This window comes from Cydia fagiglandana, chromosome 3 (assembly GCF_963556715.1).
Source record: "Cydia fagiglandana chromosome 3, ilCydFagi1.1, whole genome shotgun sequence".
Lineage (NCBI taxonomy): Eukaryota > Metazoa > Arthropoda > Insecta > Lepidoptera > Tortricidae > Cydia > Cydia fagiglandana.
The window spans coordinates 15,650,880-15,664,916 of NC_085934.1; the positions used below are offsets into that span (position 1 = coordinate 15,650,880).

General features: G+C 37.2%; 1 protein-coding gene across 1 annotated transcript; it reads right to left on the minus strand.

Annotated features, from left to right (window-relative positions):
• Positions 1-413: 413 nt before the first annotated feature.
• On the minus strand, positions 414-13,947 carry LOC134680207 (cystathionine gamma-lyase). The gene is made up of 8 exons (XM_063539294.1): positions 13,808-13,947; positions 13,448-13,600; positions 13,138-13,334; positions 9,057-9,147; positions 7,083-7,353; positions 3,726-3,878; positions 1,847-2,021; positions 414-1,078 (listed from the first exon to the last, which is right to left on the minus strand). Exons 2-8 carry the CDS (start codon positions 13,598-13,600, stop codon positions 934-936), a joined length of 1,185 nt encoding a protein of 394 aa, XP_063395364.1. The 5' UTR covers positions 13,808-13,947; the 3' UTR covers positions 414-933.
• Positions 13,948-14,037: the final 90 nt, after the last annotated feature.

Genomic DNA, 14,037 nt, shown 5'->3' on the forward strand with positions numbered 1-14,037 from the left:
AAAAGTACATAATACCATTTATTGTTATTAAGGTTGTTCCAAATTGATTAAAAATGAGAACAACCCTTTATTAAGATCAGTGACAGTGATACGTTTTCAGGTTTCTTAAATACTCGATAATAATTCTTAAACCATCAAATGATAAAATCAGGTAGCATATATACCATTTTAAGTCAAAAAGTCATATCTCCGTGCGATTTACATCTTGACATAGGTATATATATTATTTAGGTATACTTTTTGGCTATAACTACAATTCAAAACTGCAGATCTTTTTATTTATGTAGAATAAAACAATAGTTGATACTAAAATAAAACCGGGCAAGTGCGAGTCGGACTCGCGCACGAAGGGTTCCGTACCATAATGCAAAAAAAAAAACAAAAAAGAAAACGGTCACCCATCCAAGTACTGACCCCTCCCGACGTTGCTTAACTTTGGTCAAAAATCACGTTTGTTGTATGGGAGCCCCATTTAAATCTTTATTTTATTCTGTTTTTAGTATTTGTTGTTATAGCGGTTCAGTGATAGTGTTTACGCACTAAGTATCACACTGTTCAGAATTGCAGTTAAAACTTACAGGATCCATTTACATGGTGAGAGTTTCTCGTACGATTTTGGGCGAAACCTATTACACTGCCGTAGGCCGTAATTACTAGGCGATTATCTAACAAAACTGTTTACATTTATGTCAAAAATTAAAATTAATGGATTATTGGCACAACATACGACACTCGTAAGGAATACGATTTACTTACCAAGCCGACATTTAAGTACCTATAAAAGGCAATGTATCGTACTTATTTCAAGATGCGATATCATGCATGTAATTTTCATTGCAATAGGTATATTTTCGTGTGTTACGTTAATAGTATGTTCAACACGAGAATCTCATACCATGTAAAAGGCCCCATAAGGTACCAATGTTAGTATGATCAGAAGCTAACATTAAAGGCGTGGTCCAGGTCCTTGATGAGGTCTTCCGTGTCCTCGAGGCCCACGGAGAGGCGGATGAGCGAGTCGGTGATGCCGAGCTCGGCGCGCTGCGCGGCTGGCACGGACGCGTGCGTCATCACTGACCTGGAAATCAAAAATAAATAAATAATAAATATTATAGGACATTTTTCACACACACTGACTAAGCCCTACGGTAAGCTCAAGAATGTGTTGGAAAATATAAGTGTTTGAGCATGCATTGCGTGGAATACCACTATAACCTTTCTTTAAATCTTTGATCATCACGGCTGTTATGAATAACGCGCTATTGTAAATCTTATTGCAGTGCGTGAAGGTACAGCTACAGCAATAATCGTAATTAGACTGCAACCGTGCGCGTCTTAGGCCGTCTTTAGCGTTCAAAGGGTTAAACATTAAAAAAGTCACGTTCGGTGCTTAACCTTTTGAATGCCACAGACGGCAATTGACGTCAACGCAAAATCGTGACAACGACGCCAAAGACGGGATTTGACGTCGATCGTTTTTTGATGAAAATCTACCGAAAAACAACCCACATTTAGGTTGGCATTATTTATTCACAAAACTAAATTTTACCCCCGTGGCGTCAGTGGCACGGCAAATGGATGCGCCGATCGGCGTTCAAAAGGTTAAAAAGTTACGTTCGGTGTTTAAATCTCATTGTTCGGTGTGTACAATAAGGTGGGATTCCACCACTGTGCGGCACAAGCATTTTTGTACTGAATATGCTTGTGCTGCACAGTGCCGCACACTGGTGGAATCCCGCCTTTACAGTTACAGGAATAACAGTACATATAATGTACTTACGCAAAATAGGCATAATGGTGATCGATTTGCGGCAAATGCCCAGAAGCACTAACTATAGGTACTTACGGTAGCTCAGCCAAACTCTCGTATCCGCCCAAGCTCTCGGCCAGCGTGAACACCTTCAAGCTCTGCAGGAACTTCCTGGACTCCTGCAGACCGCCCGTGTGCTTGAAACTGAACACCCCAGAATGGCCCGACATCTGTTTCTTCGCCAGCTCGTGTTGTGGGTGAGATTTTAGACCTGGAAATTATATAAGAAAACATAATTAAAAATTATTTGTTTATAGGTTGGTATACTAATACATAATACCTATAGTTTGTCAAAGGACTGTCTCATTTTAAACATAGACAGAGAATCACACTATCTTTGTCTTACACTAGTACTAGCACCAGTAGCACCCAGAAGAAAAGGATGAGTATATGTAGTTTTTTTTGTTCTTATTTCCTGACAATTTGGTTTGACCAACTATATATAAGGTTGTGTTAAAAATGTCACCTGTATTTTTCTTTGGACTGTCGCCTGCAAACTACAGTGACGGATTTACAGTTTATAAAGCAGAAGGAATATATTTCCCACCAGATTATGAACTTTATTTCAAAGTGATAGAGTTCAATTTTGCACAATTTCTGATATCCTTATGCGTTATAAAGTGCAAACTATTAAAATTTGATATTTCACAACGTAAGTATTGAACGATGAGTTCCTATCTTCACCATCATCAGACGGGCTTGCAATATTAAATATGCAATATGTCAGATATAAAAAGTAGGTGTAAAAATCATGTGTAAATCGCAAAGTTTGCTTGCAATAATAGCGCAAAATATTTATAGGGATTTCATCGACGTCTATCGTCCAGGTGTAGGGTTGCAGCCGTTGTAGCTTTATTTGACGTTCATAAGGGCATTGTACTATGCCTACTTGAATAATAAACTATCTGTATCTTATTTTTATCTGTCTTTTGTGAGGTCAATCGAACGATTGACTAGTGATTAATAACATCAAACAAAAAACTGTTGTGGTTCATCTGATAAACACATATCATCATCAAATCGCTGGCCCAATATTACAGGGTTCTTAGTTGAAATTCGACTTAATGTCACTATTACAAATTTCAGTTTGATAACAATGAAACATAGAACCCTGTAATATTGGGCCAGCGAAATGATGTAATAGGTTAAACTTAAAGACACATTATCTTAGTAACTTGTAAGATATTTCGTGTGGTGATAATACAACCGTTATACAGTATGTAAACTTACTAAAACCATTCCTCAAGCCCGTTAATGAATAGGTCACACTGAGCAACTTTTACTAAGGCACCAACCCCGAAATCTCGAAAAAAAAATTGGCTCTCCCACAGAAAATTTCAATGCTAGACCAGCAAAATGTATGAAATAACCAAATTTTTTTTCGCGATTTCGGAGTCGGTGCCATAGTAAAAGTTGCTCAGTGTGACCCATTCATTAACGGGCTTTAGTAAATGGTTTTAGTAAGTTTACATACTGTATTTGTTTTAATAAATATAAGATACCTAATGTTATTATCAGTATTTCCTCGTTTTTTTACAGAAATAAATGAAAACAATCATAAAATTATAGCAGTGTTTATAGAATTTCCGTGCCTTCGGGTGCTTGTCTTACCATACGTAAATGTTCTACGCGTACTTTTTTTCTGTTCTATAGGGAGGGCCAGTGTCATCAAGCAGCAGTTCACTATGTACTCGAACACGTGGGGATGCATCACGCTCACTTTAGATATTAGACCTTATATCATTACATCAAGGTTTACTTTACATGGATGTAGATCTTTTGACCTTTGAAGGCGTATTTAGCGACTCGACTCGGTGGCTTGGGTTACTGTCTTCAAGCAATCGATAATCAAGGAGTTACTCTCAATCGACATTAGATAAAGGACCTTATATCACCGCAAGAAGGTACACATTACCTGGATGCATAACTTCCGTGACCTTCGGGTGCTTCTCCAGCCACTCGGCTATGATCTGCGCAGACTTCTTATGCTGTTCCATGCGGAGAGCCAGCGTCTTCAAACTGCGGTTCACTTGGTAGCAGTCGAACGGGGATGGCACCACGCCCATTGCTGTAAACAAGTAGGTATAATTTTACACAGGCCAGTGTTTAAATTAAATCAAATATGTTCAACCAAGACTGACTTAGTAGTCTTGGTACACACACTATTTAAAAATATTGCTTAGGTGTGTGGTAATATTGGTTAGGTAGTTCCTAATGGGACTTACACCTGGTCAATGAAATCAAATATACATTGACGCATATATATACCTACATACATATATACGCCAATCTTCCGTAAGTACTCGTATTTTCAAATACAAACAACAAAAGTTAAATAACTATTAGATTAAATAGAGATAGATAAAATAGTAGTGTGTAAAAAAAAAAGTTCAACTTCAAATATACTTTATTTATGTAGGCCTAGCAACAAGCACTTATGTATTGTACGTACTATAAATACAAGTAAATGGAGCAGAGTTCGCTATATACTTCGGCTGCTAGCTGTACGTTGATTGCATTCGCTAAGTTAAAGGTGATTTTACGTAAATGTACATATATTAATGACTTTACGATTATGCACATCGATTTGTATTATGCAAGACATTTATTTGACGACTTGCCTTTGTTCATTAAAATGCCGTAGGAAATTAAATATCCAATTTGTAATAAGCAAGACATTTATTTGATGACTTGCCTTTGTTCATTAAAATACCGTAGGAAATTAAATATCCAGTTAATCGTGCGTAATGTGCACCAACTCAATGTCAATGTATGTAAACAATGGTTTGTAAGTGGCTATTAACTGATAAGATAATTTATTACTGTGTGTTTAAATTTAACACACCTGTGCAATCTCAACGTTGCGTGAAAATATTCTCCGACCACGAAATAGGTTTTATTCGATTTTTGAAGTATTGCTCGTTTTAAAGGGGGTTTAAATCATACATATAGTAGGTCTCGTCATTGCCCGCTACTTGACAGCGGCCTTCTCAAAGCAATCGTTATTACCCGGCTGTTCTCACGGTTCCCTAAGACCTCGACCTGTAAGCCTAGGACAGGAGCGGTGCGACCAGGGCTATAACCAGTATAACCGCGAAAATCGAAGTTCGCAAATTGCGGGCATTTTTCTCTGTCACTCTAGTTACGTCTTCATTGGAGTAAAAGAGAAAGATCACCGCAATTTGCGAATTTCGGTTTTCGCGGTAGCCCCGCAGTGCCGTCTTTACACACACACGGGCCCGTGCCCAGGGCCCCTATCCTCAGGGGGCCATAATAAATAGATCATAGTAGAAAAATGTTAGTTTAATTCGCTTTGTTTACTTTCCAAAAGGGCCCCAAATTCGTATGTGCCCAAGGGCCTCAGCATAGTTGAAGACGGCCCTGGGTGCGACAGTAATAGACCTCCCGTACCTCTCTAATGCAGTTAGCAAAAGACGAGTAGTCGTATCTCGCGAGCGAGATACTGTCCCGTCGCTCCTGTGCTAGCCCTACAAATGGGTCTACCTTACCTGTAAATAACTATCCTATCTATACTATCTAATCTAAGGTAACTATTTAGCCCCATAATAAACATGTTTTCACACTATCTCCAAGGAGTCACGCTGTTTGTTTTCTTTGGTATCATATAATAACAAAGCTAATGCAATTAATGTAAATTCCCATATTTACCTAGGGCTCAATTCATAACTCAAAAAACGACATGTTAATGAATAATGTACAATATTCACTTTAGTACAATATCCCGCTTATTACAAAAATATGGGCACCATCAATTTTTTACTTATTGTTTATAGAGTAATCAGCATACAAACTCTGCTATCTAAGAGTCGAGGTACTCAAAATAATTGTCAGCCGACGAAAACGAAAAATAAAATAATTTGGTAGTACTTATGTAAATACTAGTGATGTACCGACTATTGATTTGGCCGACTAGCCGACTAATCGGCGCTCGAATGGCCGATTAGTCGGCCGACTAGTCGGCTAGTCGGCCAGATCATTCGTATAAGTTTAGTCATTTAGTAATTTATTCAATATTGCATTGTCATGTACGTAATTAGGTCTTACAAATTAAAAGGCCAGTTCATGACACCCTGTAAAGGCACACAATAGTAGGTACATAGTTATTTACAGTTTTATATGATTTAAACAAGTCTATATGGTGATATAGTCAGTGGCGGATTTGCCCTAAGGCACAGTAGGCCCAGGCCTAGGGCGGCAAGATATTTAGGGGCGGCAAATTGTAACAAAAAATTCGCTGATGGTAAACAAGAAATAACTCAAAATGTAGTCAATATTATCGGTACTTTGAAAGGGGCGGCTACAGGGCCTGGGGCCTAGGGCGGCAAAGACTGCAAATCCGCCACTGGATATAGTTCAGGTGAAAAACAATAGTTTTGCTCCTTTGGTTGCGCTATTCATCATATTAGCTAAAGGGTATTTTCTACAGGTTCAAAGACCTATTACAAGAATCCTCGTTCAATTTCTGTCTTTCTTTTATTTGGGATCCTGAGCAGACTGTCAGTACAGCTTGTAGGAGGTATTTCCAAGGCTCTATTTCCCGTACGTAGTCGCCAGTTAATAACCTGTGGTCAGCGTCTTTACGAACAACGTGCCCTAACTAAGTCTCTAAATTTTGCAATAACATGAAGAGTTTTCCATGTCTCCACCATTAAAAAAACTGAATAATGATAAAATCATTTAACTATCGAACTTGGCCATGAAATTACACGAGAATGAATTGAGATCGACCTGGGGGCCGATTTTTGAATTTTGATCGCTCGATTTCGTCACTCGAAAATCGGTGGAAAACCGCGAAATGCAATATTTTGAAATACGAGCCATCGAAATTTGGAATCTAGTGATTCTAGTGGTATTGGCCACTCGATTTCAATTCTATTACTAGAATTTAAACGCCTCTAGTAGTGGAGATATCATTTAACGAAATACACGAAATTGAGTGGTCGAATTTCAAACATCGGCCCCCTGTAGAGGAAAACACCAGCCATAAAATAACGATCAAACGGTCAATTATATTGAACAAAAGTTTTTGTATGCACCCTGAAGAAGTATTTTAGTACAATAGACATAAAACATATGGTAAATATTGACTGTTGATTTCTTTTTTTCTGTTTTTCTTTCACTAATAAAGTGCCGACTAATCGGCCATTTTTGCCGACTAGTCGCCGACTAATCGCCGACTACAAATGTGGCCGGATAGTCGGCTTTCCCGACTAGTCGGCGACTAGTCGGTACATCCCTAGTAAATACTAACCGTTTTGTAGGAATCTGAGCCTCGCTGCGAGCTCGTCATCATTTATAATCGCGGCCCCCATGATGACGTCAGAGTGCCCGTTCATATACTTCGTGAGTGAATAGATGACTACATCAGCACCGAAGTCTAACGGCCTCTGGAGGTATGGAGTCAGGAAAGTGTTGTCCACGACTACCATTATGTGCTCTCCGTGGCTCTTCACGGCTTTGACTACGGTGGCGATGTCGGCGATCTTCAGGTTGGGGTTCGTTGGGGTTTCTAACCACACCATCTGCGAAGAGTTAGGTTGGTAATTAATAAGAATGCTGAAGCGCAGTCGCAGTACACACTGAAGGTCGATTTTATTACGATGCATGGGAGAAGTATCATAAGGATGCAACCGGGATAGCGCTAAAATGTAAGTATAGATTTAGTGCATTAGTTATTTACGATACAAGTGCGGAAGAGAGGAAATTCGAAACGAGTTGCGATAAATAAAAACACGACCAAAGGGAGTTTTTTAAATCGACACGAGTTGCGAATAACTTATTCGCACGTGTATCGTACAACATTTTACAGTACATATGGCCCTTAAACTTTTGATATACGCACGGAAAGTGCTGTTTTCCGCACTAGTGCGGGAAAGTAGGACCATATGTACTGTAAAATTATTTTCCATCATATTTTCACGGAAACGTACGAAAGTGTCTTTCAGTCAGTATTGTTACAAAAAATACTGGGGTCGACTGAAGTAACATTATGACAAATACGAACGTTTCCGAGAAAATACGATGGAAAACAATTATGCACTACATCTGTAAAGAATAATTGGAAACTGATTTGGATGTTATCTTGTAAGTTTGGGACAATATTTGCACTATTGATATTGATACAGTGTTTAGAAATAGGTTGTCACGGTCACGGACGTGACATTATTTGTAAAGTCATAAATATTATCTTAGACCGTTATCAATGACAACGCGTGTTAAGCAATATTTAAACGGTTGGTACGAATTTAATTATTTTAATACCTACTGGTTAAAAGAAAACATAAATTATCGTTACAAATTGTGGAAATGTTGTCTTTATCCCAAATGATCCACTTACTTAACCTACTTACATTCTTTTACTTTACCTATTTACCATCTTTAGTCCGTTAAAACATAAAGTTCATTCTAGTTCTGAGCTTCTTCCATTTGCCTCCAAAAAAGTCACATTATTTTCAATAAGTTATCCATATTTCATTATCTAAATACTAAGGCATGTGTAACTAACTGCTGAGCCCTTACAGAGTCCATATTATTTGTAAAATGTGTGCAATAAACGTTTTGACTTTGGAGTCACGCAGTAGGTTTAGTTTTATTTCTTTGAATGATGTAACATCTCACGTGTTTCACGTATTTTAAAACATTTATTCGATTATGCTCGAGTGTTATTCTATCGATTACACACTGATACGGTTAAGACTGCATCAATAATATTTACGACAACGTTTACTCTCTCAAGCAGTATGACGTAAAGAGCGGAATAATATTTACAGCTGAATTCTACGTCCTTCCTTATTTTAGTAATTTTTAAAGATATCCATCAGGTGATCCAGAATCGCGAAACCAAATCTCGCCCGGGCTTAATTTTTATATGATATAATAGGTCATATAGGCGGCAAATGGGCAGACTAATCGCCTGATAGAGGTATTGAACTGATAAATAAGTTCACATTGAAGAGTGATAATGATCAAATATTTTATCCAATAAGTATGTATTTACTAAAAGAATAACATAGATAGAATACTCTTCATGTGCAAAACAATTGATTAAAGATAGAAGTAGACAACAGGCGGTCAGTCACCGTCATTTTAGGGTGGCATTCCATCTGCCCAATTTCTTTGTCCATTGCGTATTGCGTCTCACATTTTGCCTTAATGAGGAAGTGAGACGCAATGACATATTGGACAAAGAAATTGGACAGGTGGAATACCACCCTCAGACACTCACCTTTGTATTTTCCTTGACTGCCTTATCAACTTCTTCAGGCTTTGTGAAATCGGCGAATGTTGTTTCTATATTCATTGCGGCTGCTACGTTTCTGTTGGGCAATAAATTAAACATTAATAACTACATTTTAGTTAGAGTCAGCGTCATGTATTTTATGAAGCATGACCAATTGATTATGATTGGTTTGAGTTACTCACTTAATACAAGCCTGTGTAAGTTTTATACCTACAGGGTGTCCCAAAATTCGACGTCAAGCCGTAAACGGATGATAGACCAAGTCGTAACAGTTATCATAAAAATACACAAAAAATCCAACTCATGTTCTTTAAAAATTATGGTCACTTTAAAAATTCACTAAAAAATCCACACCCTGTAATGGTTCTTTACTCTTGTTACTACAAATTCCATAATTTATTCTAATTTTTTTATTATTGTGTAATCTTGAATAATTAAAGGGTGTGGATTTTTTTGTGAATTTTTAAAGTGACCATAATTTTTAAAGAACATGAGTTGGATTTTTTTTTGTATTTTTATGATAACTGTTATGACTTGGTCTATCATCCGTTTACGGCTTGACGTCGAATTCTGGGACACCCTGTATACATCAAATGGGAGGTAAAAAGGAAGTCGCTTCCTTAAAAAACCTGGTATATGGGTCAAATCTTTGGATTAGGTTGCTCAGTGCACCGCAGCCTTTTCAAATATTTTTCATTCAAAATATGATTGCGCCTCTGTACCTACACAAGTAGGCGCGGACATACGAAAGTAAATAAAATACGAAAGTGAATTTCAGGTAGGTAGTCTTTGTCCACTACGTATTAGAAACGCACTTCATCGCGATATGCATCATATCATATGTAAAGGTGGCCACTGACGAGCCTTCCAACAGTCCAAATTGCGTGGCTGCAATCCAAAATCGGTCCGTGAATGTCAAAAACGTACAATGTTTAATATTAGGATGCCGTCCATTTGGATGAATCCATTGTAACGGCATCCATTTGGAAGACTCGTCAGTGGCCTGCTTAATAGGTCAAGATTTTCCTAAATCTTATATGAGAAACACATCTAAGTACCTACCTATAAAAGTATATACTATAGGAGGCATGGATAATGTGTTCTGTGCTACAAATATTCCTTCAGACGTGGCACGTGTTCGCTAATTTATCCACTTATTGAAAGTGGTATTTTGTTATGGACTTTATATTCCCGTAATATGGTTTCATTTTGCTTGCGAGATGTCGTTAGAGCAGATATAAAAGGAGTGCCAAAATTAATAGACGTGGAGTCGACCTTTATTGTTTGCTCGTATCTTATATTTCCATGTTTCCAATTATATTTCAAGAAGTTATCACCCACTGGGGCCCACACTCGATCGGGATACTGTAGCAAATATTTATAATATTTTCCTTTTATCTCGATGTAAAACAAAACAGATACTAAGCTATGCTCATAAATTATGCAAATTACGACTAGGAATTATTACAATACGAAATTGTAACGTGTTTCTATAATACCTATAATGAAATATCTATAAAAAGACAGTTGTTATGATTTCCTAAGACGTGTGTGTTATTTTATTTTTTCGCGTTTATTATTTCCTTAAATAATTAAATATGACTTATGAGGATAAAAATCAACGATTCTACCGGTTGTATTTTTCCTTATAGGATAATAGTTAGATTAGGTATTAGTGTTACGAGAGGTAACATATTTTGTTTTGTACTGCTAATTTTGTGTCGCTAGGAAGAGAAAAGTTTTATAACATCATGAGCGTAGCCAGTGTGATTGTTATTTGGAACCTTGAGCGTACCGAGAGACTTTTATGGCACGTCATAACTTCTGTCTGGACTGGACTCTGGTATCATACAACATATTAGCCGCCAAACAATTTTAGAGATAAGAGCAACATGAAATAAATTAATCACCCATTGATAAATAAATTCCTCAATATTTAAGTTTGCATTAAGCCTACGAAACGATAAGCTGCATTAGCTGCGTGAGAAAAAGTAATACCTATCGCACGGTGCAATTCTACTGTTTCTACTAAAAAAATAAGTAACTTTATAAGTTCCCGAGGTATAGTTTGTAGCTTTCTAATAGACCCCGACGGCTAATCCTTTGTCTATTGTTAAGTAAAACCGCTCGTGCCACGTGCCATAACCACCTGCATAAAAAATCGTTCGTTCATTTTACTCGTACTTTTTAAGTTCCTGAGGTACAGTGCAACATAGGTACTGCCAATTTTGTGTAGTTACAATATTATAGTTACATTTTTTTCGAATCCTTAAAATTTATTTGCTCTATCAGAAGCAATTAATGTAAAAAGTTATTGTCTGTCATTATAACAGTTAAAACTGCGCGCTATCTATCAACATATTAGTACAACATACTAATTTACATACTTTTTCTAGCTAGACCATTGTAATGTTAATTGCAAAATTATCGTGCATAGTTAAGTCAAACATCCAACGAATATTAATCAGGTTGAGGTAGGGTCAAGGCGAAAACATTGGCTCAGCTCGAACAGTGGCTCAGTCGCCCAAATATCGCTTCTCTCGTGTTAAAATTAGGTTGAGTATGCCACTGTACCTGGCCTTTTTCTACCGAGCCACTGTTCCCTCCTTGACCCTACCCTATTTATAGGCTGGCTGGAGAATTAACAATATTAACATTATCGTTATCATAAGAAGATAAGGAAACCCATGCCATAAATGACGTCATAGAGCGCATCGCTCATCGTTCAATGACTCGCGGAATTGATACGGGAGGAAATTGCCAGTCATTATGAGTAAGTTATACGACACCATGCATTATGGTGAAATCGTTATTCATTGAGCGGTTGAAAGGGATACGCAGCCATTGGAGTGTTAATAGTAGTGTTCGAGCAAGACCGGATTTTTTGCCGAAACCGAAGGTTCGATTTTGCTCTAATTTCGAGTCTTTAGCCGAAACGATTTTTATGCCGAAACCGAAAACAAAACTTCGGTCGGCCACTACCGAAAATACAGTTTCGGCGCGGCCGAAAGGACCGACAGTTTTTTGACCTAATCCGAACCATCGGCCGAAAAATAACTTTTATGCCGGAACCGAAACTTCGGTCGCACACTAAGATAAATAAGATAATAGATACTAGATAGAGATAGTTATTTCGCGTCATTCATAATTATGGCGACAGTAACGTGACAATACATGACATGAATGGGTACTAAAATTACAAAGAAGTCACGTATGGGAATAACAATAAATATTATTATGCCTATTTTACCCGCTTTGCCGTCGCTATTTGGTGAGGTTTCTTTTTAAACGATAAGTTTATTTATGCCGTTCCCTTCGCGAATTTTAATGAGCAGTTACCTACTAGCTGTATGTGTACCTATGTAAAAAGTAAGTACCTAGGGTCTAGGTACCGTTAACCAGAGTGAAAAGGTGTAAATACCAGGACTGACGTTTCCCTGGTTTAAACCCTTACCCACACAGATTGTATCACACAAAATATACTATTATTTTCAATCACATGATGCAATTTGTGGAAGTGGTTACTGAGCAATTTTCAGGTAGGTAAATGTCATTCCCGGTTTTATCCCTATTCACCCCAATTGATGGTATTTACTTGCTTATTCTATTTATTAATGACTAGAAGTTATAGAGGTATGTAAAGACAGTTTATATTTACATTCTAAAATATTTTTCCGAATTTATGTTGTACGTTTACGTATCCATATTCGCCGCGCGAAATACGACTTAATTAGAGAAGTTTAATATATTATTCATTTGGAAAGCAAACATAGTTTTTTATAAGTATTTTTAATTATTCTGCCTTCCCTTTTCGTTTTTATTGCTTCCTTTTTTCAGGAGTCAGTAAAATTATTAAGCTACATTATCAGTTTTTCTATATACCTAAATATAACATAATAAACTAAATATAACTAAATAATCCAGCTTAATACAATTAAATACACAGTTTAAAAAAATGTATGATAACATGCCTCAAGAAGATACCTACCTAGAAATAGATGGAAAATAATACTTAAAGGTAGGCATGCAATTAGGTATGCGTGTTTTATGATAATAGGGTTTTTACCTGAACAATCTGTTGGTGCCGCCATATACATCGTCGCCGGAAATAATGTGGTCACCCGATTTAAGCAGGCCCAAAAGTGTGGTCGTAGCTCCCAGGCCCGAGGCAAAGGTGAAGCCGTGCTTTCCGCCCTCTAGTGCGGCTAGGCATTCTTCAAGAACATTCCGCGTTGGGTTTCCTGACCTACCGTACTCAAAACCCTGCAATAAAAAAAAAACAATAAAAAACAAAAATCAACGAAAAGTGGTTGATTTTATTACTTTGTGTTATGAATATTTTTATTTTCACATGACGAAATAATAAAGATTCTTACCGTATGTTCAGCGGGCGCCGGCTGTTTAAACGTTGTGGATGTGACGATGGGTACAACAACGGCAGACGAACTCCATTGTTCCGGTTCTTGTGCGTGGTGAATAGCGAGAGTCGCGAAACCAGGTTTTTGTTTCAAGAAACCCTGTTCTGCCATCTGAATACAAAAAAAAATATTATAAGACCGAAACACTCAACTTCACTTGCCTAATTTTTTACACGTTTTTGCACATTGTTTTATAAAATATCCAGTGCCAAGGTTATGGTGTGATAGCAAAAATGTGCTAAAATTACATCATGAACCACAATTAAAACTTGGTTGTTTTAATTTCTAAAACACACTATCAATCGTATAAAAAAGTACCTTTTGTATTTGATAAAATTACTCGAGAATTATTTAAAACTTTAAATATTATCGTCTTAAATTACGATAATTCTATTTTGAGAATAACTAGCACACCGGCCGGAACGCACGCCTTCTCCTTTCAAAATGACTGACTGATTGTGAAACTGTGAATGAATGAATATGAACGAGTAAATGAATGATTTATATAAATAAGTTGAGAGTAGGGCGGGGAAACGGGGAAACGCAGA

Coding starts and splice junctions, on each gene's coding strand:
- LOC134680207 (XM_063539294.1), bottom strand. CDS start 13,600: ATGGCAGAACAGGGTTTCTTGAAACAAAAACCTGGTTTCGCGACTCTC. Junction 9,148..13,137: donor GGCACCAACAGATTGTTCAG/GTAAAAACCCTA, acceptor ATTGCCCAACAG/AAACGTAGCAGCCGCAATGA. Junction 3,879..7,082: donor GCTCAGATTCCTACAAAACG/GTTAGTATTTAC, acceptor ACTTGTTTACAG/CAATGGGCGTGGTGCCATCC.